The following is a 25,484-nucleotide window of genomic DNA, read 5'->3' as shown; positions in this document are numbered from 1 at the left end:
CTTTTTTCTTCAAGTGGACCCTGGGACTCCAGACAACATTACAGCCCTTCTTCTCTCTGTGAAGGTCTGGGGACAGGTGGTGCCTAAGTGAGACCCGAAGTGGGACCACAAGGAAGGGTCCACCTGAGACTCACCTCCCTTTTTGATGGTAATCAGGCCTCAAGACGCACACAGGCAGGGGGGCAGAAACACAATGTCTTGCCCCGCCAGGGGAGGTGGGGTGAGCCCCAGAAAGCTCACACAGCACAGACACTTTATTTATATGTGTACATATGTATACAGGTGGCTGTACAGAGCAGGGCCAGCGGCCCCCTCGGCTATGGGCCTGGAGGCGTGGGGCAGGGTGCACCTTTTTTGGTCAGGCCTGCTGGGGGTATAGCTTCAGCAGGGCACCGGGAGGTCAGCCCCGCCTCAGGCTTGGTGGCTGGGACCAAGAGGGAAGTGGGTGGGACCGGGGGCCCTGCACTGCTGGGCACATTCTTTGTGGGGGCTGGGGAGGGGGTCTGGGATTCTGGGGAGAGTTTGGGGGAGGCGGGCTTGGAGCGAGACCCACTCAGCGTGGTCCGCTCCTCCACCACCTCCAGCACCCAACACTCTCGACCCCGGGGGGCCTCAGGTGCAGGAGGCCCCGGGGATGTGGATTCCCTCAACCCTTTGGAGTCTGCGCCAGGAGGCTGGGGCGTTCCGGCCCTGGCCCCTGGACACACAGGCTCTACGACAATTGGCACCAGGGGTGTGCCTGCCTCACCCGAGCTGCTGCGCCTGCCGGTCTCGTGTTCCTGCACTGGGCTCAGCGCGGCCTTTGCCACAGCCCTGGCCACCCCACCCGCTCCATCCTCTGTCTGCACGCTCTGGTGCCGTGTGCCGCTGGCGTCCCGCTCCAGGGTCCGGCCCCCGGGGGTCGTCACACGGGGTGGGGTGCAGGCCTCAGCACCACCCGGAGACTCCTTCTCCTTGCTGGACGCCGGCGGCCTGGGGGCGCCCTCGGGCAGCAGCGGGTCCGCGCCCAAGCTCAGGGGCGACTCTTGGCGGCCCAGGCGACGGACGGCAACCTGCCTAGGTGTGCCAGGACCCTCGACGGGGGGCGTCTCGCCGTCCGACTCGGCGAGGCTATGCAGCGCCAGCTCGCCGTGGAAGTCCTTGCGGAAATCCGGGTGGCCCACCTCGAGGCTGTGTTTGCGCAGTGCGCCCTTCTTGTCGGCGCCCAGCGAGGCTCCCAGCTTCTCTGCCGACTGCACGCGTTTGAGGAGCGGCGAGCGCGGGGGCTCGGCACTCTTGGGGCGCGGGCGCACCACCGGCGGTGACGAGTGCAGCTTCGCAGGGAAGCTCTGCGTCGTGTGCGAGCTGCCCACCGTGTGGCCTGGCAGCGGCGGCGGCGACGCCTGTGTCGGGGACGGCGTGTGTGCCAGTGGCGACAGCGGGATGTTGCCGGCCGACTTGCAGCGCGCAGAGCGGTACTGGCGGTGCAGTTTCGGCGACAGCCCGTGCAGGGTGCTGGGCCGGATGTGGTGCGAGGCCGACGACGCTGGCGAGTTGGGCGTGCTCGAGGCTGGCGAGCTGCTCTGGGAGGAGGCGCCTGCGGGTGGGCGAGAGGGGCTGTTGCGCGCTGGGGACACAGCCAGGGCACAGCCCCGCCACCCTGCGCCGCTCGGCCCGCCGCGCGCAGGCGCAGAGCGTACCTAGGTAGGCGGAGTCGGGCGTGGAGCGGTAGCTGTGGGTAGGCGAGCGTGCAGGCAGCCCGTGCGTGGGCGAGCCCGGGAGGCTGTCGCTGGACGACAGCGACCGGTTCAGCGACGACAGCGAGCGGCTAGTGTGCAGCAGGTTTGACTGCTTTGTGATCTTGCGGAAGAGGGAGCTGCGCTTCTTGCTGGGGGACAAAGAGGGGGCCACCTACCCTTCACCAAGTTCCAGCACTCCTCACTTCTTCCACTTTAGGGCTGCACATCCGCCCTGGGGGGCCGCCCACCCCTCCTGGCCCCTCCCGCTCCAGCTGCCACCCACCTATCAAAACCGAAAGACCTCCCCTTAACGCTAGTCCCATTTGGCTCCTCCCATCTCAGACCCCCATTCCTTTCTGGGGGCTCCCAGCCCAAGCGAGAAAAACCGCATCCACACCAAACCAACCTTTTCTGGCCCTGCCCACCTCCCTAGCCCCTCCCCCTCCAGCTGCCACCCACCTAACAGGGCTGGAAGAAATTCACCTGACTCAGTTTTGTCTGGCTCCTGTCACTCAAATCTCGCACTCAACGACTTGTCCAGGCCAAACCGCCAAACCCTCTGATCAAAACACAACATCCCCTGGCCCCAGTCACCTCTCCTAGCTCCTCCTACCGCTAAGGGAAGAAATTATTTCAATTGGCCCAGTCTTGCCTAGCGGGCTCATTTCACATAGAAATCCCTTCTTCTAGCCCTCCCAGCTGTCTAAATATATCCAGCAGGTCAGGACCAGCTCCCCACAGCACCCTCTTTAACGGACAAATGCGGCTCTGCCCACCTCCCACGACACCTCCCACAAGGTTTTTCTCCCAGCCCAGAAACCTGGCACAGCTTCCTTTCCTGGCTTCTCCCACTTTCCCAGCCCTTCTCTCTCTGCCCTCGTGGTTTGCTCGATGGCCCAGCCTGTCACTTTTCCTGGGCACTTCCCTTCAGGTCCTCACCACCTCCCACCTTAGCCCCGCCCACCGCTCCCCACCACCACCAACACAGAAACACAAGTGTTCCCTCAGCCTGCTGTTTATAGACCTGCCAACTGCATTTGGCCCCACTCACCTCTCCTGGCCCTCCTTGGCCGAGGGCCGCTTGTTCCTCCTAGCCATTTTGGCTTTGTAGCTGCTGCGCCGTGCGGGGCCAATGCGAATGGAGGTATTTTCGAAGGGCGTTGTGGTCACTGCTACCTTATTGCCACTCTAGGGGAAGAAAGGGGAGAGATGCTCTGCGGGACTGCTCAGCCAGCTCCAGCTCCCCGGGACCTCTCAGCCCTCCCCGGCTCGCCCCGCGGGGTGCTCCCTCCCTTGCACTTACCTTAAGGATCAGCTCCACGACCTCAGGGTGCACCATGCCATGCACAGACTCCCCGTTCACGTGGGTGATGAGGTCACCAGCACAAAGCCCAGCCTCTTGGGCTGGGCCTCCCTCTTCCACGTGCTGGGGACAAGACACCCCGCAAGGGGAGGGTCACAGGATTGGTAACAAAGAAAGCTCCCTGAGCTTCTGTGCCAGACGCCTAGCTCTGCGTGCACAGCAATCCTCATAACACCTAATGAAACAGTAATCATTCTCCCCGTTTTACAAATGAAGAAACTGAGGCGCAGAAAGGGAAGTAAAAGCAAAGGTCACAACGGACTCATACCCAGGTCCTGGTTCTAGGGTTTGAGCTGTCCCTCATCCCTGGGGGGCCTTCTTCCCCCCGCACCCCCCAACCTCCGGATATAGAGTCCAAATATGTGTGCTCACCCAGACAATGTGATGGACACTGTAGACATCCGAGTCACCCATGTAGACCCGAATGGCACGCAGTGTGAAGCCGTACTTCTTGCCAGAGCGATGGATGGTGATGGGGGAGCGGAGCCCACTGACAGCCGGTGAGTAGTCTCGGCTGGGTGAGGAGTCCCGTGAGGATGGGTTAGAGGAGAGAGATCGTGGGGACATGGGACTGGCCAGGGGTGAGCTTCCATGGGGGTCCACTGCAGACACAGAATCACGGTCAGAGACTGGAGCCAACAAGACACATCTCTCCCTGTAGCGGCTCCACATTCTGCCCAAGTCAAAGTCCCAGGGTCCTCATTGGTCCGTCCCAGAGCCAATCATTGTGAACAGGGAAAATACAGTGTTCTCATTGGCCTGTCCTGGCACAAATAGAGACAACCCCTCCCCTGCTACAGGGAGCCCGGCGTCACCTGCAGGAATCATGACAGACAAAGCAGTGGCGGAAGCTGACTTGATGACTTTGCCCCCCGTTCGAGAAGGTCTCTTCTCTACTGCGGGGTCTCCTGACAGCTGCTGGTGCCGCGCCCGGCGCAGAACCAGGTCATTGGTGGCCCTCGGGCCGGATGGGTCCCCATCTTTCGAGGATGGACAGAGGTCACCTGGGCGTGGGCGGTCAGCTGCAACAGAGCAGGTGGGTTAGGGGTCAGTCCAAGGCCACGGACTTCCCGCATGCTGTTCCCTCTGCCTGGAATGCTCTTCCCACTTCTCTCTCTTACTTGTGAGTTTCATAAATTCGGTGACATATCCATCTACCTCAGCTCCTGATACAGAGGAGTGCTCAAATACATTTGTTGACAGAGCATGGAATACGGGGTGTTCCCCATGTTGATGAGAATCCCCAGGCTGGAGTGTGAAGAGTGGGTGAGCTCTTGCATAAACAGCACCACGCTCAGTGAAATGCTCACTATATGGCCACTGCAGAATTGGGGAAGGCGGCAGTAGGGGGCACTCACTGGCCTCGGGGTCCCCAGCACTGGGGGTGCCATCTCCTTGAGCTGCCTCTTTCGGGGCCCGCGCATCCAGCGAGCCCGGGGGATCAGAGCTGGGTCGGGGGGGCCTGCGCAACCGGCCCTCATCCTCGTCCTCTTGGGGGGCGCTGAAGCGGCTGGGCTCCAGCAGCGCGGAGAAACGGCGGCGCGCGCCCAGCGGGGGACTAGCCTCCCCCTCCAGGAAGCTGGCCTCCGAAGCCGAGAAACGCTTGCTGCACGAAGGCGTAGTGGTCAGAAGAGACACGCCCCTTTGGGCCCCACCCCCAAACCCAGTCCTGTCCCTGCTCACATCTCCGGGGAGCCCCCTCTCCAGGTCTTCTCGCGCAGGGTCAGGCCTCCCAGGCCCTCCCGCTTGCCGGCCGCCTTCTCCTCTGGGCCCTTGGCGCTCGGCTCCCGCTTGCTGGCCCCCGCTGCCGCCACCGGGGTCTTGGGCTCGTGCTGCGACAGTTGCTCCATGCTGCTATACACCTGAATGGGCGGGTGGGTGGTGGTGGGAGGCAAGCCCGGCCCCAGTTCCCGCTTTCGCTTCCGAGCCAATCCGCTTCTTGCTACTGGACCCGCCCAAACTACGCTCCACCCCCAAGGCCGTGCCCCGCCCAATTCTGAGAAGTACCCCAACGACCTACAATTCTTCAACTCAGGCCCCACTCCACTAAGTTAGTCCCTGCTCCGCCCATGCCCTCAAGAATATGCTCTCCTTCTTCCCCACCTCCCCAGTCTTCACCGTTACGTCTACTCTCGCCCCAGCTAGGCCCTGAACCCCCTTACACACTGTTTCTCAAAGCAGATCTTGCCCAGCCCTGCCAAGCCTGTCCAGGTCCTGACCCCGCCCCGTCCAGAACTAGCCCCGCCCCACCGTGCGCCTCCTTTCCACATGTGTCCAGGTTCCCGTCAGATTCCACTCAATGCCACAGGCCAGTCCCAAGACCCCCAGGCTACCTCCGCCGCAGGCTTTACCACCCCAGATCTCTTACCCCTTCAGTAATTCCCCCGCTTGAGATCTCGGGCCTGGGACCCTGCTGCCCTCGGTCTCCTCAGCCCCGCCCCATTGCAGACTCACCACCCTTCGTGTCTTCAACCCGTTGAGGGGGAAGCAAAGACCCGCCTCCACCCAAGCCCCGCCCTCCCTGGGTCTCACCCCAGCCCTAGCCCAGCCTTGGCCCACCTTGCTGAAGCGCGGGGAGCAAGAGGAGAACTGGCGTATTTCCACAGGCTCCTCCTCGGTCGTGTCATCCTCATCATAGGAGTTCACGTGATGATACCTGTCTGAGCGGGCTGAGGATTGGGGGGTGGGCCATAACCTCAGGCAAGGGTCCACGCCTCAGATCACAATCCCACCGGAACCCGATCCGGATCCTCGTTCCAGCCGGGCCTGCCGGCCGGGCCACACCCCTACCAGGCCCCTGCCCTATCTTGGGTCTGATTCAGGCCGCTTCCCTAGGCTGCGTCCCAGCCCCACTCTCGGAGGCTCCAGAGAAGCCACGCCTCCAGATCCCACCTAGGGCACCCTATGCCAGGCCACGCCTCCCAGCAATTCCCACCCCCACCAGAACCTCGGCCCTCTCATCCGACTGGGGGCTGGGAGGTCCCCTACACAGCTGCGGTCCCAGGCTAGGCCTCACCGAGGCCCCTCTCACCGGATCCCACCCCCTGTCCCTGCTCACTGTCGAAGTAGCTGGTGTCGTCCTCGGACTCCAGGTGGGGGATGAACTCGGCCTTCTGCCTCAGCAGTCCTGTCCAGTCCAGGTCTCGAAAGAAACTGTGCTGTTTCACCTCAAAGGCACCACCTGGGGCGGGAGTGATGGAGGGAGGAGGGGAGGGCATTCCAGAGACCGCTGAGGGCCAGCCCTGCAGATCCCCCCAGACCACTTAGACTTGGAGTCCTACTCTCTGGCAATGACCCCCAGTCCTTTGTTTCTCTGAAAAGCCGACCCCTTACCTGCCCCTAGCCGGACGAGGGGGTTGGTCTGCAGGAGGCTGGATATCAGGAGCTGGGCATCAGTGGGCAGGGCCTCGTCCCCCTCTGGCCACAGGATGTCATCTGCAGAAAAGGCAGGGCTGGGGGTCGCTTTTGGAGTCTACAAGGCCTTGGGCTGGCCCATGTCCCCGTGCCCCTGCCTGCCCCCCCCCCCCCAGAGGCACGCACCACTGATGACCTGTCCAAAGAGTTCTTCGGGTGTGTCGCCAAAGAAGGGTACGCAGCCCACCAGGAACTCGTAGAGAATGATGCCCATGGCCCACCAGTCCACCGGCTTGCCGTATCCCTGGCGCAGAATGACCTCGGGTGCGATGTACTCTGGGGTCCCACACACCTGGGGGCAGGCCGTCAGCCTGCGCCCTGGCCGCAGGAGGGGCCTCGAGGGAGAGCCGAGCCCCGCCCCCCAGGCCCTGGGCCCCGCAGTTCTGCCGGGTCACTCCACCCACGGTGACCCCCATGCCCGCACACACACCTGTTTGTCCAGGAACTCCCGGGCGTCCTTCTCAATGTGGCCTTCATACAGGTTGGTGGTGAGGCTCATAAGCCCCATCTTGGAGAGGCCGAAATCCGTGAGCTTGATGTGCCCCATGGAGGTGATGAGTAGGCTGCAATGAGTGTGTGTGTTGGGGGGGGTGCCTCAGAAGTGAGGCCCGTGTCCACCTCAGTCCTGGTCCTTTCGGCCCAGGGCTGCCTGAGGGGCAGGAAGGAAGTGATGGGAAAGGCTCACTTGTCAGGCTTGAGGTCCCGGTGCACGATGCCATAGTTGTGCAAGTACTCCAGTGCCAGCACCGTCTCAGCGAAGTACATGCGGGCCATCTCCACGGGCAGGGCCCCGATGTTCTTCAGCAGGGTGGCGCAGTCCCCCCCTGTGGGGGAAGGAGTCGTGAAGAGAGAGGCACCCTCAGCCTAAAGCTGAGCACTCACCGTGCACCAAGTTCTCACCGCACGTGGCTCCCGTTTTACAGCTAAGGAAAATGGCTCGGAGAGGGGCCTCCCCTCCCCAGGTCACAGGAGGAGTGCCCTCCACCAGGCTTCCCTCCTCCTAGCCATCCTCCCAAATTATCTACTCAGCCAATTTCACCCAGGAGGGGATTGAGACCTGGAGAGAGGGTGGGTCCTGCAGGGAGTAGATGGCGGAGGTGAGATCTGGTCAGGATGAAAGCCTACCTGCTTGTCAATTGGGTCTGGGAACATGGGCCTTGATCTCCTGGAGTCAGAATCTTGAGGGTCTGGGGCCTTAAAATGTAGATTCCCAGCCCCTACCAGGTTTACTGCAACTAGCATTTGTATTTTGGCCTCCTAAAATCCATTCCTAACTTCTCTTACAAGGGCCAGATTTTCTTCTAGGTGCTGCGGCTGGGTCAGCATGAAACCCAAGTCGCTTTAGTGAATCAGCCCTCAGATTTTCCCTTCTCTTTTCAAAGATTGCTGAACTCATAGGATGTAAACTGGGATCTGCTGGATGGCAACTCTGCTGTATCAAGGCCTGTCTGGAGGAAGTCCACACACGCAAGAGCAGAGTCAAGAGATGAAGAGATTTGGTGACATGGTTTGAGCACCCAGATACAACTGTTCCTGAAGGTGACCTGATTTTTTTTATCACAAGTCAACTTCTTCTTTCCTTTGTCCCTTCCTTCCTTCCCTCCTTCCTTCTTTTTCTCTTTCTGTCTTTCTTTCTTTCTTTCAGCTTGAGCCAGTGTCAGAAACTGACAAATCAGACTCCCCGAGGGTGGGGCTTGGGAATCTGCATTTGGCCACAACCCTAGGTAATCCTGACTCACACTTACGAAGAGAACCAAGCTGCACTGACTTCCAAATGAGACTTTGGGGCTGGACCACACTCAGGAGGCACATGACCTTAAATGTGTGCTGTCACCTCTTGCTCTCCTTGCTTCTGCCCTCACTGCAGCAGCTAAATATATATTCTCAAAACATAAATCAGATCATATCAGCTCTGCTTAAAACCTTAGAGCAGATGTCTGTTGCACCTGGAGTGAAATCCAATGCCATCTGGGGCTCTGCAAGGCTCTACATGGTCAGCCCAATCACCTCTCATCCTCATCTCCCCCCACTCTCCCTCTGCCTTGCTCCTTCGTTCCAGCTTTCTTGCCTCCTCGCTGCTCCTCCAAACCCAGAGACCTTCTCGCTTAAGAGACTTTGTGCTTGGGTTTCCTCTTCCTTACGGTCCTTGATGCCACCCTCATATATGAAATCACCTGGCCTCCTTTGGCTTGTGTATTGTCTGGCTACACAGACCAGAATGTAACCTCTATGAGGGAGCCGTGTGTGCGTCTGGGTCCCAACTGCTCCGTCAGCACCTAGCACAGCATGTGGCATGAGGAAAACCATGCGGGGACATCTCTTGAGTGAATGGGTGGTTGACTAAAGGCTTGGGGGCAGCATAGTGTGGCCCCACGAGACCATGTGTGTCCTAATAACCACAGTATGTGCGTTTGGGGCAATGAATGAACTCATATTTGGGTGAATATAAGCATGGATGGGTGGATAAACAGATGAAAAAAATACATCTTGGTGGCTGGATGGGTGGAGAGTAAATAGATGGATGGATAAACTGATGGATAAATTGTGGATGAGTGGAAGGAGATAGCCAGATAGGATGAGAGGCTGCCAGAATAGAGTTGTGGGTGGAGGAATAAAAATATGGATAGTAAATGGACGGATGGTGGATTAATAAATAGATACACAGGTATTGATGGATGGATGAGTGGTGAGTAGGTGGGTGAATAAATGGGTGGGTGACTGAATGGCTAGATGGATAGACGAAAATAGACATGCCAGGCGAAGAGCGAACCCTACTATAGGGACTTCAGTTAATAATCAGGTAGCCAGGGGCGCCTGGGTGGCTCAGTCAGTTAAGCGTCTGCCTTCAGCTCAGATCATGATCCCAAAGTCCTGGGATCGAGCCCCACGTCAGGCTCCTTGCTCAGCAGGGAGACTGTTTCTCCCTCTTCCTCTGCCTACCCCTTCCCCTGCTTGTGCTCTCTCTCTCTGTCAAATAAATAAACAAAGAAACAAACAAGTAAATCTTTAAAAAAGAGAGAGAAAAACTTCTTTAAAAAAAATAATCATGTAGCCATATTAGTTCGATTATAACAAATATGCCACATGAACACAACATGTAAAGAATAGAGGGAACTGTGAGGAAAGGGGGTATTGGGAACTCAATGCACCTTCCAGTCAAGTTTTAGGTGAATCTAAAACACTCTAAAAAATAAAGTCTATTAATTTTTAAAAATAGATGTGTAATGGATAACAGATAATATGGAGGGACAAAGGGATGGATAATCAAATGACTGGATGGATGGGATGGAAGGATGGATGGATGGATGGATAGGATGGATTGATGACGGATGGGTGGATGGATGGATGGATGGATGGATGGATGGATGGATGGATGGAGGCATGGGTGGATGGATGGATGGATGGATGGATGGATGGAGGCATGGGTGGATGGATGGATGGATGGATGGAAAAACTGATAGATTAGCTAATGAATAGATGGAGGATGGATGGATGGATGGATGGATAACCGGATGGATGTACCTATATTAAATGAAATGAAAACAGATAGATAAACCCACAGACAACTAGGTTATAAACAGATGAGATGGATAATCAATGACTGAATAATTAAATAGGTAGATAAACATACAGGTGGATAATCAATATGGTGACTAGGGCTCAGACAGGCCGCTGAGCAACCATGACCGGCATGCATCCCCCCATCTTCCCTGCGGTCCTGCAGGCAGCCACACCTTCCACGTATTCCATGACCATGCAGAGGTGGCGCCGGGTCTCGAAGGAGCAGAACATGCCGACCACAAAGGGGTTCTCGGCGAAGGTGAGTATATCACGCTCCACGAAGGCCTGCTGGATCTGGTTGCGCAAGATCAGGTTCTGTTTGTTGATCTTCTTCATCGCGAAGCGCTGCCTCGTATCGCGGTGCCGCACAAGGTAGACAGCGCTGCAGGGGGAGAGAGCGAGGACCGGCCATCACCTCCGAGACACCCGGCCTCCGCCACCCTCCCCCCGCCAGAGCCCCGGGTGGCTCACCCGTAGGCACCGTTGCTTATGAGCTTGATGGTCTCGAAGTCATTCTCTCCAGGCGGTTTCTTAGCCTTGGTGGTGGTGCTACGGCCCTGCAGGGGAAAAATGGAGATGACCACCACCGTCATCATACGATTGGATCTCTAATGATTCCATTTATATATGAAGAATCTGAGGCACAGGGAGGGGGTGGATGGATCCTTCATCCAAGTGCCACAGTGAGGGAGAAACGAAGTCAGGACTTAACCCGTACTGCCTGGCTCTGAAGCCATATTCCTAACGTTTTTCCATTAGGAAAGAAGCCTACAAAATAATCACCTTAATATATAAAGAGCTTCCAGAAATCAATAACAAAAGGCCTAACAATTGAAGAGAAAATATAAGCAAGGTACGTGGACTACAATTAGAGCTCTTAGCCATATGAAAAGATGCTGAACCTTACATATAGTGGCAGAGAAGCAAATTAAAACTACCCCAAGATACAATTTTTCACCTAGCAGATTGGCAAAAAAAATCCAAAAGGCTGACACACTCAGTAAAGCTCTGGAGGAACGGGTACTTTTAGACCTTGCTATTGGGAGTGTAAATTGGTACCACCCCTATGGAAGGTACTTTGGCATATAAAAGAATTACAAATGCATGTTCCCTTTGATCCAGTAATTTCATTTTTGAATGAATGCTACATTTCAAATGCATGTGAAAAATGACATATGTATTATCTTGCCCCTTGCAAGATTGGAAACGACCCATATGTTCATCTATAGGAAATTGGTTAAATAAACACATGAGTGGCATCTGTGTAAAGGAATATTGTGCGACTCTTAAAAAGAATGAGGAATCTCTCAGTACGTTGATTCAGAAGGCCCTCCAAAGTTTCAAAATATTTTTTTTCCTCCGAAGTATTTTATTAAGGGGGGGGGACAAGGAACAATAGGTACCGTATATACCATATGTTTTTGTGGCAAAATAGGGCTATCTAATCACATTTGAGGGGGGCTCAGTAGCACATATGCTAATAATATTTGAGGGGCTATAGGTCAGTGGGGGACAAGGGTGGGTATAGGATATTTCACTATATACTTTTTTGGAAAATTATGTTTATTTTTCTTTAGGATGAAGAGATTCATTCCATAAACATTACACAAAAATGTGTGATATAAAAATATTAAATGTGTATGCCCTTTGGAATGTAGCCTAAAAACATCTGACACAAAAAAATTGATAGAATTACAGGAAGAAGTTGTTCCAAACCAGGATTTAACACATATTTCTCAGGAACTATTAATCAGGCAAAAAAAAAAAAGGAAAAAGAAAAAGAAAAAGAAAAAGAAAGAAAGAAAGAAAGAAAGAAAGAAAGAAAGAAAGAAGAATAGGGAGATGGAAGATCTGAATCACTCAATTAACACGTTTGATTGAATGGAATAAGTAGAATCCTACAAACAACGATTAAAGATAAATACCTTTTTAGAGTTTTAGAGTTTTGAGTGATGTCATTCCATTACCTATTCAAAAAATTAAACAAATGGCATGGATAATGAGATTCTCCTGAATATATATGTAAAGGAAAGATGTGCGTGTACATGTGTGAGAATTCATAGATAGAGTTTGAAACAGAGGTTACAAATGCAAATGCCTTCAGCCAGATAGGCCAGGTGGGGGCCATAGGTGACTGGGAGGCAGGTATCCCTTATCATAGGCCAGCCCCCACTTAGTGCCGGCTGGCTCCACAATGGGGTTATCAGAACCTCTGATTTTTCAAGAGAAGGCCCAAACCCAGATTTTGAGTCAAAATGTTCTCCTTTCTATATTTTGCTTCAAATTAAAAAAAAAAAGCAAAACAAAACCACTGCACAGTTCAGAGAAAACACATATGTGGCCAGTATTTGACATGGGGAACATCTGTCAAAGTGTGGCTGGCCTAGAGGTGGGATTATGGCGATTTTCACTATGCTAAGCTATTAACACAGAGAGACATCCAACCTACTCAAAACCCCATGCAGGGCTCCGCAAATTACCATATGATCAGCAATTCTGCTCCTGGGTATATATACTCAAAAGAGCTGAAACCGTTATTCAAACACTTGTACACCAATGTTCACAGCAGCACTATTCATACAATGGCTAAAAGGTAGAAACAACCCAAATGTCCAACCATGGACAATGGACAAATATGGTGGATCCCTACAATTATTGAATATTATTTTTTTTAAAGATTTTATTTATTTATTCATTCAACAGAGATAGAGACAGCCAGCGAGAGAGGGAACACAAGCAGGGGGAGTGGGAGAGGAAGAAGCAGGCTCATAGCGGAAGAGCCTGATGTGGGGCTCGATCCCATAACGCCGGGATCACGCCCTGAGCTGAAGGCAGACGCTTAACCGCTGTGCCACCCAGGCGCCCCAATTATTGAATATTATTAAGCCATAAAAAGGAATGAAGCTCTGATTTCATGTTACAACATGGACGAACCTTGAAAATGTTATGCCAGATGCAAAGGCCACAGAGTGAAAGTGAATTTATATGAACTACCCAGAAATGTATAGGAAATATACATTTATGTGAAATAGGAAATCTATGTGAAATATCCGGAATAGGCAAATCTATAGAGTCAGAATGCAGATCAGTGGTTGCCAGGGGCTGGGGTGGGGGGAGGGTGAATGGGGAATAACTGCCTAATGGGAACATGGTTTTCTTTTGGGGTAATGAAAATGTTCCAGAACTAGCTACAGGTGATGGCCGCACAACACAGTGAATGTACTAAAACCCAATGAATTGTTCATTTTAAAATGGTCAAAACTGGGGCACCTGGGTGGCTCTGTCTGTTAAGCATCCAGCTCTTGGTTTCAGCTCAGGTCGTGGTCTCAGGCTGGTGAGATAGAGCCCTGCGTGGAGCTCCACACTCAGTGCCAAGTCTGCATGTCTCTTTCCCTCTGCTTCTACCCCCACCTCGCTCACTCTCTCAAATAAATCAAAATCTTTAAAATAAAAATTTTTAATGGCTAAAATGACACATTTTATGCATCATGTGTACAGGGATGTGTATTACGTATATCTTGCCATGGAAAGAAAAAAAGCTCATGGAGGAACAGCTATTATTATTAACCCATTTCACAGATGGGGAAACTGAGGCTCAGAGCAGGGATCCAGAGATCCACCCAGGCTGAGGGCAGACAGCCAGGAGGTGAGCCCTGGCCTCTCCGGCCAGAAGTGGAGTGCTGGGGCGCCTGGGTGGCACAGCGGTTAAGTGTCTGCCTTCGGCTCAGGGCGTGATCCCGGCGTTCTGGGATCGAGCCCCACATCAGGCTCCTCCGCTATGAGCCTGCTTCTTCCTCTCCCACTCCCCCTGCTTGTGTTCCCTCTCTCGCTGGCTGTCTCTATCTCTGTCAAATAAATAAATAAAATCTTAAAAAAAAAAAAAAAAGAAAAGAAAAGAAGTGGAGTGCTGACAGCTGGACCTCCTGGCCTTACCTCGGACAGGTCGTCCTGCTCCGGCGTGTTGGAGCCACCGCTGTCCTGTTCCTCCAGGTGCACCACATCTAGGAAGGGACTGAGAGTGAGCAGAGGCTGGGGTCCCGGTGGGTCCACCCACAGCCCCCTGCACCCACCAGCCAGCACCTGGAAAGGGGTCACGGGTGAGGCCCAGCTGGCGGATGATGTAGCGGGGGATGTCGGTCTTGACAAGGTGGCCCTCCTTGGCGTGGCCCTCCGCCGCCTCCAGCAGGTGGTAGAACTCCTCGGGGTTGAATTCCTGAGGCAGGGCAGGGACCGGCTGGCAGCGGGCTCCAAGACCACCCACCCCAAACCTCCACTCCCCCACCCCCTGCCCACGCCCAGCCCCCTCACCAGGCACTCCAGCAGCCTCGCAGGGCGCGAGATGATAATGAGCAGCTTCTTGACCAGCTGAGTGACGAAGGCTACCTCCATGCTCTCCGAGCGTTCGTAGGCCTGGGGTGGTGGGCACAGTTGGGGGAGGGGTTCACAGGCACCCTGCTTCAGCCAGGCCCCTCTCCCAACCCCACCGGGTACACACTGCTGCTGCTGTCCCATTTTACGGGTGAGAAAACTGACACCCAAGGCCACATGGTAAAAATTATCATGAAGGGGGCTCCGGGCCCAGTCCGTTGAGCGTCGAACTCTTGGTTTGGTTTCGGGTCCTGATCTCATGGGTTTTGAGATCGAACCCCAGGATGGGCTCCACGGGTTCATCATGGAGTCGTCTTGAGGATGCTCTGCCTCCACCCCTCTCTCCACTCACGTGCACGCTCTCTCTCTCTCTCTCTACCTCTCTCAAATAAATAAATCTTTTTTTTAAGACTTTATTTATTTATTTGTCAGAGGGAGAGAGCACAAGCAGGGGAAGCAGCAGGCAGAGGGAGAAGCAGGCTCCCCGCCGAGCAGGGAGCCTCATGTGGGACTCGATCCCACGACCCCAGGATCATGACCTGAGCTGAAGGCAGACGCTTAACTGACTGAGCCACCCAGGTGCCCCTAAATAAATAAATCTTAAAAAAAAAATGATGATGATGATTATAGGCACCGCTGTCCTAAAACCTTCACTCATTCAATTCATCTTCAAAACAACCCTACATTCCAGGCCAAGTTAGAATCCCTCTGCCTGGCATGCTCTCCTCTCCAGTCTCTGGGCGGCTCCCTACTTCTGCTCCTTCAGTCTCTGCTCCACTGTCACCTCCTCGTGGAGGCCTCCCTGACCCCACCACCCCACTCTACAATTGCACCCCAGCTCCTGGCTGTGTCCTCGATCACCATTATCCTACTCTACTTCTCCTGTTTTTACCCCATGAAGCCCCTTGTAACAAGCCGTATGTAAATTTCTCCATCGTGCCTCTCAGGGCCAAGACCAGGGTGAGGCAATGAAACACTCACCTTGACACCAAAAATCTCAGTCTTCAAGATAACTGATATTTTATTGCAGTATTGGAAAAAATAATGCAAAAGATCTATTTGAGAGAGAAAGTGTGGGGGGAAGTATAGAGGGAGAGGGAGCGAGAATCACCCCGCTGAGCTTGGAGCCCAACACAGGGCTGGAGCTCGTGACCCTGAGATCATGACCTGAGCTGAAATCAAGAGTCTGTTGCTTAACTGACCGAGCCATCCAGGCACCCCTCAGTAATCAACAGTTTTAATGAAAATATTATTGATGAGTTTGTTTCCCTTAAAACCAGGAAAGTAAAATTCTAACAAATTCTGGTTTGATTATAAGTAAAATATTTAAAATAATGTTAAGTTTTAATATACCTACTTTTCAATTCTTTCAATAATTACTTTAATGTTCTGACGGGGGGAAAAAAACCACTCGCCTCATCCTAGTCCCAGCGCCGATACCTACCTATTGTTTATCTTCTGACTCTTCCTATTAGAATGTCAGCTTCCTGAGGGCAGGGACTTTTGTTTGTTTTATTTCCAGGTAGTTCTCTAGCTTCGAGGTCAGTGGGAGGCCCAGGATAGGTGCTTGATGAATATTTGTGGAATGAATGAGCAAATTCCCTTTTTATAGCAGGACTGAGGTGCAGAGAGGTTAAGTAACTTGGCAAAGGCTGCACAGTAAGTAAGTGATGAACTAGATATGAATCTAGGCCATTTGGAGTCTGTGCCCTAACTCCTACAAACCTAGTGGCAGAATCCAGACTCAAACCAGATCTGATGCTAAAACCCATGGTGACACCCATGTACCGCATTTCAGGTTTGAGTGGGGGCCTGTAGCCCAGAGTTCCACATTCTGGGCCTTGTGCCTTTATCCAACTTCATTTCCTGGAGACAGTACAGTCACTTGACTTCTATGCTCCCGGAATTTCCCAGACTCCCTTCTCACCTCAGGCTATTCACCCTGCTCGGCACACATTCCCCCCAGCATTTCTCATAACTGTCACTTCCTCATTACTCTTGCCCCAATTTCAATGTCACCTCCTCCAGGGAGGCCTCCTGGACATTTACAAGGCAGCTCCTAGCACTCTGTCTGGTTGCCCTGTTCGATTTGCTTCATAGCCCTAACTATCAGGTGAAATCATGGAATTCCTTGATTTGTCTGTTTCCATGTTTCCTATCCACCTCCCACATTAGAATATCAGCCCCAAAGGAGCTCCTGGATGTCTTAGTTAAGCGTTGGACTCTTGATTTCATTTCAGTTCAGGTCATGATCTCTGCATCAAGAGATCAAACCCCGTGTCCAGGGGCGCCTGGGTGGCTCAGTCGTTAAGCGTGTGCCTTCGGCCCAGGGCATAATCCCAGAGTCCTGGGATCGAGCCCCACATCAGGCTCCTCCGCTAGGAGCCTGCTTCTTCCTCTCCCCACTCCCCCTGCTTGTGTTCCTTCTCTCGCTGGCTGCCTATCACTCTGTCAAATAAATAAATAAAATCTTAAAAAAAAAAAAAAAAAAAAACCCGTGTCCAGCTCCCTGCTCAGTGGGGAATCTGCTTTGTCCCTCTTCCTCTGCTCCTCCCCCTGCTCTCTCTCTCTAAAATAGATAAATAAATACAATTTAAAAAAAAAAAAAAGAGGGGCACCTAAGTGGCTCAGTAGGTTAAGCGTCGGACTCTTGATTTCGGCTCAGGCCATGACGTCAGAGTCCTGAGATGGAGCCCCACATGGGGACCCCTGCTCAGCGAGGAGTCTGCTTGAGATTCCCTCTCCCTCCCCCTCTGCCCCTTCCCCACTCTCTCTCGCTTGCGCTCTATCTCTCTTTCTCAAATGAATACATAAAATCTTTAAAAACAGGGGCGCCTGGGTGGCACAGCGGTTAAGCATCTGCCTTCGGCTCAGGGCGTGATCCCAGCGTTCTGGGATCGAGCCCCACATCAGGCTCCTCCGCTATGAGCCTGCTTCTTCCTCTCCCACTCCCCCTGCTTGTGTTCCCTCTCTCGCTGGCTGTCTCTATCTCTGTCAAATAAATAAATAAAAAAAAAAACTTAAAAAAAAAATAAAAAAAAATAAAAAAAATCTTTAAAAACAAACAAAAAAACAAAACAAAGAATATCAGCCCCAAGAGGGCAGGAATATTTCTCTGGTTTGTTCAGTGCCGGGTTCCCAGTGCCCCAGCACAGAGTAGTTGCTTCATAATTTGAGTAAGTGAGGCAAAAAAGAAGACAAACAAAAATATTTTTCTATCAAGACAGATGGTGCTAACCGCTATGGAGAAAACTAAAGAGACAGTGAGTGGTGAGTTAGAGCAGAGGTTGACATTTTAAATAAGGGGGTCTAGAGGCCACCTGAGGAGGTGACATTTGAGTAAAGACCTGAAGGAGGTGAGGGAGGTTAAATTCTTGCCGCCCCCATCAGATCTAGATTAGGACCACGGCCTTCTTTTGGGGACCGCGTCTTTCCTGTCCACCCCCGGAATCTCAGCTCCACACCAGCAACTGGCACGCGTTAGGCGCCCTCCGAATGGAAGTGGCGTGAAGGCAGGCATCGGGCACGAATGAGGCCAGCCTCCCTGGGCACTCACGTCCTGCAGCAGCTTCTCCAGGTTCTCCTGCAATTCGTAGAAGTAGACGGTGGTGATGAGGCCGTCGCGGGACTTGGTCAGGCAGTCCCGGGCCAGCTCGATGATCTGGTGGTGGATGAAGCTGAGCACGCCATCGGCCAGCGGCAGCACGCTGTCAGGTTCGTAGGCGCGGGCGAAGTCGCGCAGCTTCTCCTCCATCTGCGCGGTGGCCTGCGGGAGGGACAGAGGCGGGGCGGGGGTGCCGGCGCGGGGCTGCGCCTGGACGCTGTGGCCGCCAGGAGCCTGCGCTGCGCGCGCCGGCCACCAGGGGGCGCGCGGAGCTAAGGCGAGCGAGGGCTCCCGCCGCCCGGCCTCCCAGAGGCCGCCCCCCGCCCCGCCTCACCTTCGGAAACCTCTCTTTATAGACATGGTTCATCATCACGATCTCGTTGTCATAGGAAGAGGGGGAGCGCCCGGGGCTGCGGGAAGAAAAGCCCATCCTGTCTAGCCCCCTGCCTCCGAAAACAGCCAGGCATCAGATGCCTCCCCACCCCTCCAACCCCGGTAAAACCTCACCCATCGTGTTGCAACCCGTTTAATCACGCATACAGGGGTCTCACAGTACACAACCCCCAGATCATCAGCTTGGGTGGGTGGGATGGGGGGGTGTCTGCCCACCTGAGGCTCCGCGAGCGAGGCCGCACGGCAGGAGAGCGGCGGCCACCATCCTCGTCAGTGATGCTCTCGGTGCTGCCAAAGTGTTTGGAGAGGAAGTGGAGCTCATCCACGGTGGGCTGGTAGGGCAGCTGGTGCAGGCGCTCCTGGGAGGAGCAGGAAGACTGGGGGGAGGAGCGGGGCCGGGGTCAGAGCCACCGCGGTCCCCCCACATCTCGCGACCCTGGGCTGGGACTCCTGGGGCTGATGGGCCACTGGGCAGGGTCGGGATCAGGACCTGGTTTATGATCCTTGGATCCCAGGGTCCAGGTTGGGACTCCTGGAGACAGACAGGGGGACAGGGACAGACATGGATGAGAACTGTGACACTCACACAAGATGTGGCCAGTGGGAGCCTGTTAAAGCCTGACCCAAGTCACATCCCTCCTCTGTTCAGAACCCTCCATGGCTCCCACCTTACTCAGGGTGGACCCTGAAGTCCTTTCCAAGACCCACAGCATGCTACAAGATCTGGTCCTATCTCTCTGCTATCACCTCGCCCACTCTACCCATCATTTACTCTACTCCAGCTGCACAGTCCTCCTTGATGGTCTTTGAACAAGCCATGCACATCCCTGCCTCAGGGCCTTTGCATGGACTGTTCCCTCTGCCTGGAGCATATCTACTACTGATCACTCTTCCTTCACCTTTGCTTTAAATGTCACCCCTCTGGGTGACATTCATCCCTCTGAACACATATCCATCACTCCCTATCCCTGCCCTATCTTGTTTTTCTTGCTATATTTATCTCCTGACTTACTATACCTTTATTACTAATTTTTATTGCTGTCTGTTCCTTGAGGGGAGGATCTTGGTTCTGCTTGGTCCCCAGTCAGGGCCTGGCATGCACAAACACAGACCCACAGATATCAGTGGAGAAAACAAGAACATCCACTTGATTCTGCAGGCAGAAGGATCTTTTGAAACATTACATCACTTAATCCCCATCCCATCAGTATCTATTAAAATAATTTTTTCAACGCACATAACCTATGATCTACAGAACCACAATTTCAAAGAGTTCAGGCTGAAATTTTAGTATAATTTAATATAAAGCAAAAAAAAGCCTTTGTACGGCTTCCCGCTGCATTAAGAATAAGATCCACTTCCCTGCCCTGGCTGAGAAGCCCCAGGATGACCAAGGGCACTGCCTGCCTCACCCCTGTTCCTCCACTTCCAACTCAAAGCTCCAGCCACTCAAAGCTATTTTCAGCTTTCCAAAGGCAACAAGTTGTCCGTTGCCTCTGGGAGTTTGCACATGCTGTTCCCTCGTCGCCTTCCTGCAACACGCTTCCTTTCCTTCTTCCACCTGCCAAACTCCTGGTGATCCTTTGTCTTGGCTTCAATTCCACCTCTTCCAGGAAGCCTTCCTTGATGCTCCCCCCAGCTAAATCAGGTCCCGCTATACTGCTCTCACCTCCCCTGGTCTACTCCCATAACAGCTCCAACCGCCCCGTGTTGTAAATGGCTTCTTATTGATCTGTCTCCCCTCATGAGGGCTTCATCAGTCCTTGGATCCTGGCCCAGCTTATAGAGCCCATCCACCGTATGACAGTCACATAAATGTCTGCTGAACGTCATACCAATGGATGGATGAGTGAACCAGAGACACAGGTAGAAAAGGAGGCAGATGGAAAGAGAGACATTGGGTATTGCAGTGGTGGAGCAAATGTGTTCTGGGTGAAGGCTGTGCTGACCTTGGCCAGCGCAGCCCCTTGGGCAAGGGGCTCAACACATGAGCCTTAATATCTTTATCTGTAAAATAAGTCAGTGAAGAGTAGGACCCCCAAGAAGATATGTTGAGGGTGGAGAACAGCTTTCGAGGGGACCTGTGACTTGTCAATAGGTGAACGGGTAACACGTTGGAAAACAAGAGAAACCCCAAACTCTCCTTAAGGACAGCCCGACTACTGGCCTGGGTGTGGGCCTTCGGGTTGGAAGGCTCCCCTGCAGCTCCCACCCTCTCGCCCACCTGCCAACTCACCGAGACGGTGGAGCTGGGTGTGTTGGTGCCATAGCCGGACGAAGGAAGCGAAGCCAGAGACCAACGGCGTCCGTCCGCCCTGGAACCCAGCCAAGGTGCTCAGAGGCTGCGAGGCCCCACTGGTCCCCCCCACTCCTCAGGGTGTGAGAGAAGCCACTGGGCAACCCCCGGGGTAGGGGGTGGGGGGATATATCTGTGCTCTGAGATTCAGAAAGGTCCTCAGAGCAAAGGGGGTACAAAGGAAGCCTCCCAGCCAGGTACCAGGGCCCTGGAGCTAAGATCGATCTCCTCTGCTTCTTGCGATGACCCTCTTCTCCTGTCATCGTCACACCACACGAGCCCCCACAGTGAACCCCGCGAGGACCAGAAAAAGCCACTCAGGGAAGTCGACCCAGAGGAATCCCAGTAGTTGCCGCCATGAGAAAACCCTCAGAGTGAGACCACTTGAGTTTTCTCAGAGAACAAAGGCCCCTCCCTCAAAGACAAAGACACACACGCAGTCACTCTCATGGCCCCACCCACTAGTGTTATCGCGACTAGTGTGGTCGAGTTCACACAGTGACAGTTGCACATTCACACGTGACTCCTCAACACACACTCACACACACTCACTGTCCCATACATGGACCCAAATATCACACTTTCCTACACTAACACCCACAGACAAGCAAAACCAGATATACACTCACGTATAAACACATACACTTAGAGACCCAGTACTCACACTCTGACACAAAGATGCAAACTCCCTCACACACATTCTACATTTCCACATTCACGCAGACACATTCAAGAGCCCTCCGGCACTCAGTCACACATTCGAACTCCCACACAGCCACACATTCATTCACACTCCCACCAGATTGCACGCTCACACGGAGACATTCATGGAAGGGCACGCTCCCTCACATAGTCACACACATTTACAAATGTACAGGCACACATTCACACATGTTCACGCTCGTACGCTGATGCACACCCCATGGCCACACGTGTAGGCATGGGCTGCCTCACATTTTCCAAATCTTACAAGCTCACACTCACACATCCACATCAGCGCATAGACTGCACATCAAGGGACATACACTTCCGTGCACCAGACTCGTCCCTCGCTCCTCCCTCCGGGCAGTGCCCTCCCAGCCCAGGCGACTGCATCAGGCCCAATCTTAGAGCCATTTTCTGGCTCCCTATTGCCCTCAGCTGAATTCCACAGCCAACGGGGTCTTCCCCCACCCACCCCAGGGAGCCATCCTCTGTCCCCACAGTCCTGTGTGAGTTCCACACAACAGCCTTCACCAGCCTTTGCAGTTTTCCAGGTTTTCTGGCGTATCACCCCAAATCAACTCCGAAGACAGAGACGGGGTGTCATTCACCTCTTATGCTCAATTCCCAGATCACAGCACGTGTTCAGACAACGTTTTTTAGAATGAATAAAGTTCAAAGAAAAAGAGACCCGACCAAACATCCTGGTGACTCCCAGAAGTTTCTCCAAAACACATTAGAGGAATCTTTCTGCCTCCCCCAATTTCGCCAAAGGCCTGAAGACATTCATTAGCGACACTCCAGAAACCTGAGATTCCTCCTCTTGGGCCCTCGAGAAATAGCCCCAGGTGCTTTCCTCTTGTTGGACACCAAGAGTCCCTCCGTGGGCATCATGCAGTCTGCGCTTGCGCACCTCATCTCCGCTCCCTGTCCTGTTGCTATGGAAACGCCCGGCCTGGAACTACAGGCTAGGGAGACTGAGACCACCGGCTCAGAGCGCAGGCGCTTCCTTTCCACCGCAAAGGAAGTCCCACTCCTCCTCGGATTCCGGATAGGCGGTTGGCCCCGCCTTCTCATAGACCCCACCCCTAAGGCCAGGCGCTAATTCCCGCTGGGACGTTGGGGCACTCTGCGGGTCCCTCCGGCCCTAGCTCAGGTGCAATTAGGAGGGGAACAGATGGTGGCCCAGACGGTGGGTCGGGAGGGTCCGGCCTGGGTTCTAGGGCCCTGGGGAGAGGGACTCACCTTCGGGAGGAGGCAAACGAGAAGTGGGCGGGGGTGTTGGGGGAGAAGTTGCGGGGGCTGTCCAGGGGACTGCTACCTGTGGCGGAAAGAGGGGGATCTTAAGGCTTGGTGTAGGAGGCAATCCCACCAGGCCTTCCAATCCTCAAAGCGGGTTGCAAACAGCAGCTCCTCCCCTCTTTAGTCTAGTCACACCCACGTATCAGTGGACCACACCCCCTTAGCTGTGGCCCCGCCTCTCTAAGCTGTTTTGGTTACCGAATCAGCCCAGCCCCCCTCCAGGCCGGTTCTGTCTTCATCTGAGATGGCCCCGCTCCTCAGGTATGGTTCCTCCCTTCAGCCCCATCCTCTTTTCAATCTAGCTCGGTCTGGGCCTCTGCCACCAATGCCCGTCCCTCAACGGACTGACCAAATCCACACAAGGATGGTCCCGCCCTTTGCCCAATCCGGGTCCTCCTCTGTCCAGACTCGGCCCAGTCCGGCGGCATGGACACACCCTTCCCCTGTGGCCACACCCCTAGCCCGTGGCCACGCCCCTAGCCCGTGGCCACACCTCCTCTGGTCTGGTCCATACCCACCACCTGTCTCACCCAGGTGTCCAGGCAGTGGGGAGTGGGGTCGCGGCAGCGTGGGCGAAGTGCTGGTCAGGATGAGGCTTTTCCGGTTACTGGTGCGGCAGCTGCGGGCAAGGCGAGGCAAGGGGACCGGGCCAGGCCACAGCCCAGTGAGTTTGTGAACCCAACCAACCATCTTCCCATCTCAGATACCCACCTGTCTCCTATCTCTTGGTGCTTGGAGGTGCCCCCAGACGATTACTCATAGGAGGTGATAGCGGTCTCAACATGTATGACCATGTGAACGTAGTGTCAGTCATGGAATAATAGACATGTCCATGTGACACCATTGGAGATACTGAGTGCATCTGTGCCTTTGGGGCTGTACATGACATTCTCTGTATGTATGCACATGTGGCACCCAGGGTGTGAGCTCAGGACTGGGTTGCGTTTATCTTATGTGATACAATCTGTCCCTTTGTGTGTCTGTGTGACACAGTGTGTAATGCCACTTGTCCATGGCTAGATGTGCCATTGTGTGCTGTATCAGGTGCGTGCATGATTTCTGCTACATGTGTCTATGTCTTTGTGCGACATTCTAAGTCTGTGTGATATCCAGCCCTTGTGTATGCGACATTCACCACACGTGTATCCACGCGTGGCATCTACTGTGTCTGAGTTCCACACCCTGTGATACCGGGCATGTATGAACCTGCCACCATGTGTGACATTCCCTAGATGAGTCTTCCATGTGATAACATGTGATACTGTGTCTATCTCTGCAAGATTCCGTGTCATTTATTCTGCATCTGTGTAACACCGCATGTGACATGCTTTGGTGATAGAATGTCCTGTGACATTGTTGGATGCATTGATGTCATTGCTATCCATGTGTCCGTGTGCATCTTGGATGCCAGAATTGTGTGTGTGTGTGTGTGTGTGTGTGTATCACCATGTATGTGACATTTTATTGGGTGTACACAACACTGTGCCTGTGGGCTTACTCGTCTGTGTGGGACTCTGGGGGTGCCCCTGTGTGTCTGGGCATGACTCGGACCTATGTCCACTGTATGCGTGATGGCTCCAGGGTGTATCTGGGCCACTGGGGCTGTAGTGTGTGTATGTGTGTGACATCATGTCCTACGTGACGCTGTGTGTCACTATTTTCCGTATGAGGCTGTATTCTTGATGGGGGGTAGTTTGTGCTATGATAAAGCCCCCCCCCTGCCCCTCAGGATCCCAGCTTCCGAAGAGGGAGCCCCTAGCCCCTCCATTCCCCTCACCCCCAGCCACAGTGACTGAGCATATTAGCGAGGCCAGGAACACGAGGCATGGGGGCGGGGGGGAGGCCAGGCTGCGGCTATTGTTCCGAGGGTGCCAAGTCCCCCACCCTCCCCTTCTTCCCCTACCCCCACTGAGTTGCTGGAGCCCGCAGCGCCAGCAGACAAAGGCGCCGCAACCCCCCACCCGGCGCAGCCTCCTCCCCCCCGCGGCGGTCCTCTCCGGCATACAGACCCCCAGTCTCGGCCCACACAGTCCCCAGTTCAGCCCCATCCCCCGCAGAAAGGGACAGCATGGGCACCTCTGGCGCAGCTGGACCGGGTGCAGCATCCCGGGCCCCGCCCTGCGGCAGCGGCCAGAGGGGCGGCTTTGGTGGGGAGGGCCAGGTCAGGGTCTGAGGGATGGGGTTCTACCTCTTGGTGCGGCGAAACATACTGCCGCCAGGGAAGGAGGGCATCGAGAAATTGGAAAGCGCGGTCCAGAGAGAGTCAGACATGACCCGGCGGCGGCGACATGGTGGCAGGTGCGGCAGTGGCGGCGGCAGCGCGGGGAGCGAGCGCGCGGGGCGGAGGCTGAAGCCGCAGCGGGCAGGGGAGGGCGGGGGAAGGGAGGGCCGTGCCACTGCCGCCCGCCGGGAGGGGGCGCTGCTGTGCACCAGCGCGCCAGGCCCCGCCCGCGCGCGCCCCTGGCGCCCCAACCCGGGCTCGAGAAGGGACCGCCAGCCCTGCGCATCTTTCCCCAAGGCTCACCTGCTGCTTTTCCTGGGCAGAGGCAAATCCTTCTGGAAGGCAAAGGGGCAAAAGGATAGCGGTCAGCGTGGACCAGCAGTTGCTGTCTGCAAGCCCTGTCACCCCCCCCCCCGGAGGAGCAAATGTTGAGTGGGAAGGGCCCCTCATCAGCAGCCTCACCTGCAACCCTTCCTTATGCCCGGAGGGCAGGGCTCTTTGGAGGAGAAGGTACCAGAGTGATTTCTCTCCCAACCCCAGAG

The 25,484-nt window shown here is 54.4% G+C and overlaps 1 protein-coding gene across 1 annotated transcript; it reads right to left on the bottom strand.

Moving 5' to 3' along the window:
• Positions 1 to 141: 141 nt before the first annotated feature.
• MAST1 (microtubule associated serine/threonine kinase 1) lies at positions 142 to 24,992 on the bottom strand. The gene is made up of 26 exons (XM_048227184.2): positions 24,910 to 24,992; positions 23,252 to 23,340; positions 22,665 to 22,740; positions 20,658 to 20,736; positions 18,638 to 18,798; positions 18,363 to 18,438; positions 17,981 to 18,190; positions 14,365 to 14,466; positions 14,137 to 14,269; positions 13,990 to 14,057; positions 10,528 to 10,613; positions 10,230 to 10,438; positions 7,181 to 7,319; positions 6,926 to 7,058; positions 6,622 to 6,787; positions 6,415 to 6,516; positions 6,140 to 6,262; positions 5,641 to 5,750; positions 4,765 to 4,943; positions 4,440 to 4,687; positions 3,897 to 4,103; positions 3,454 to 3,683; positions 3,022 to 3,144; positions 2,770 to 2,906; positions 1,680 to 1,867; positions 142 to 1,576 (listed from the first exon to the last, which is right to left on the bottom strand). Exons 1-26 carry the CDS (start codon positions 24,990 to 24,992, stop codon positions 318 to 320), a joined length of 4,716 nt encoding a protein of 1,571 aa, XP_048083141.1. The 3' UTR covers positions 142 to 317.
• Positions 24,993 to 25,484: the final 492 nt, after the last annotated feature.

This window comes from Ursus arctos, unplaced genomic scaffold, assembly GCF_023065955.2.
Source record: "Ursus arctos isolate Adak ecotype North America unplaced genomic scaffold, UrsArc2.0 scaffold_14, whole genome shotgun sequence".
Lineage (NCBI taxonomy): Eukaryota > Metazoa > Chordata > Mammalia > Carnivora > Ursidae > Ursus > Ursus arctos.
Note: the sequence above shows the minus strand (reverse complement) of the source record. Positions and strands in the feature narration are given on the sequence as shown.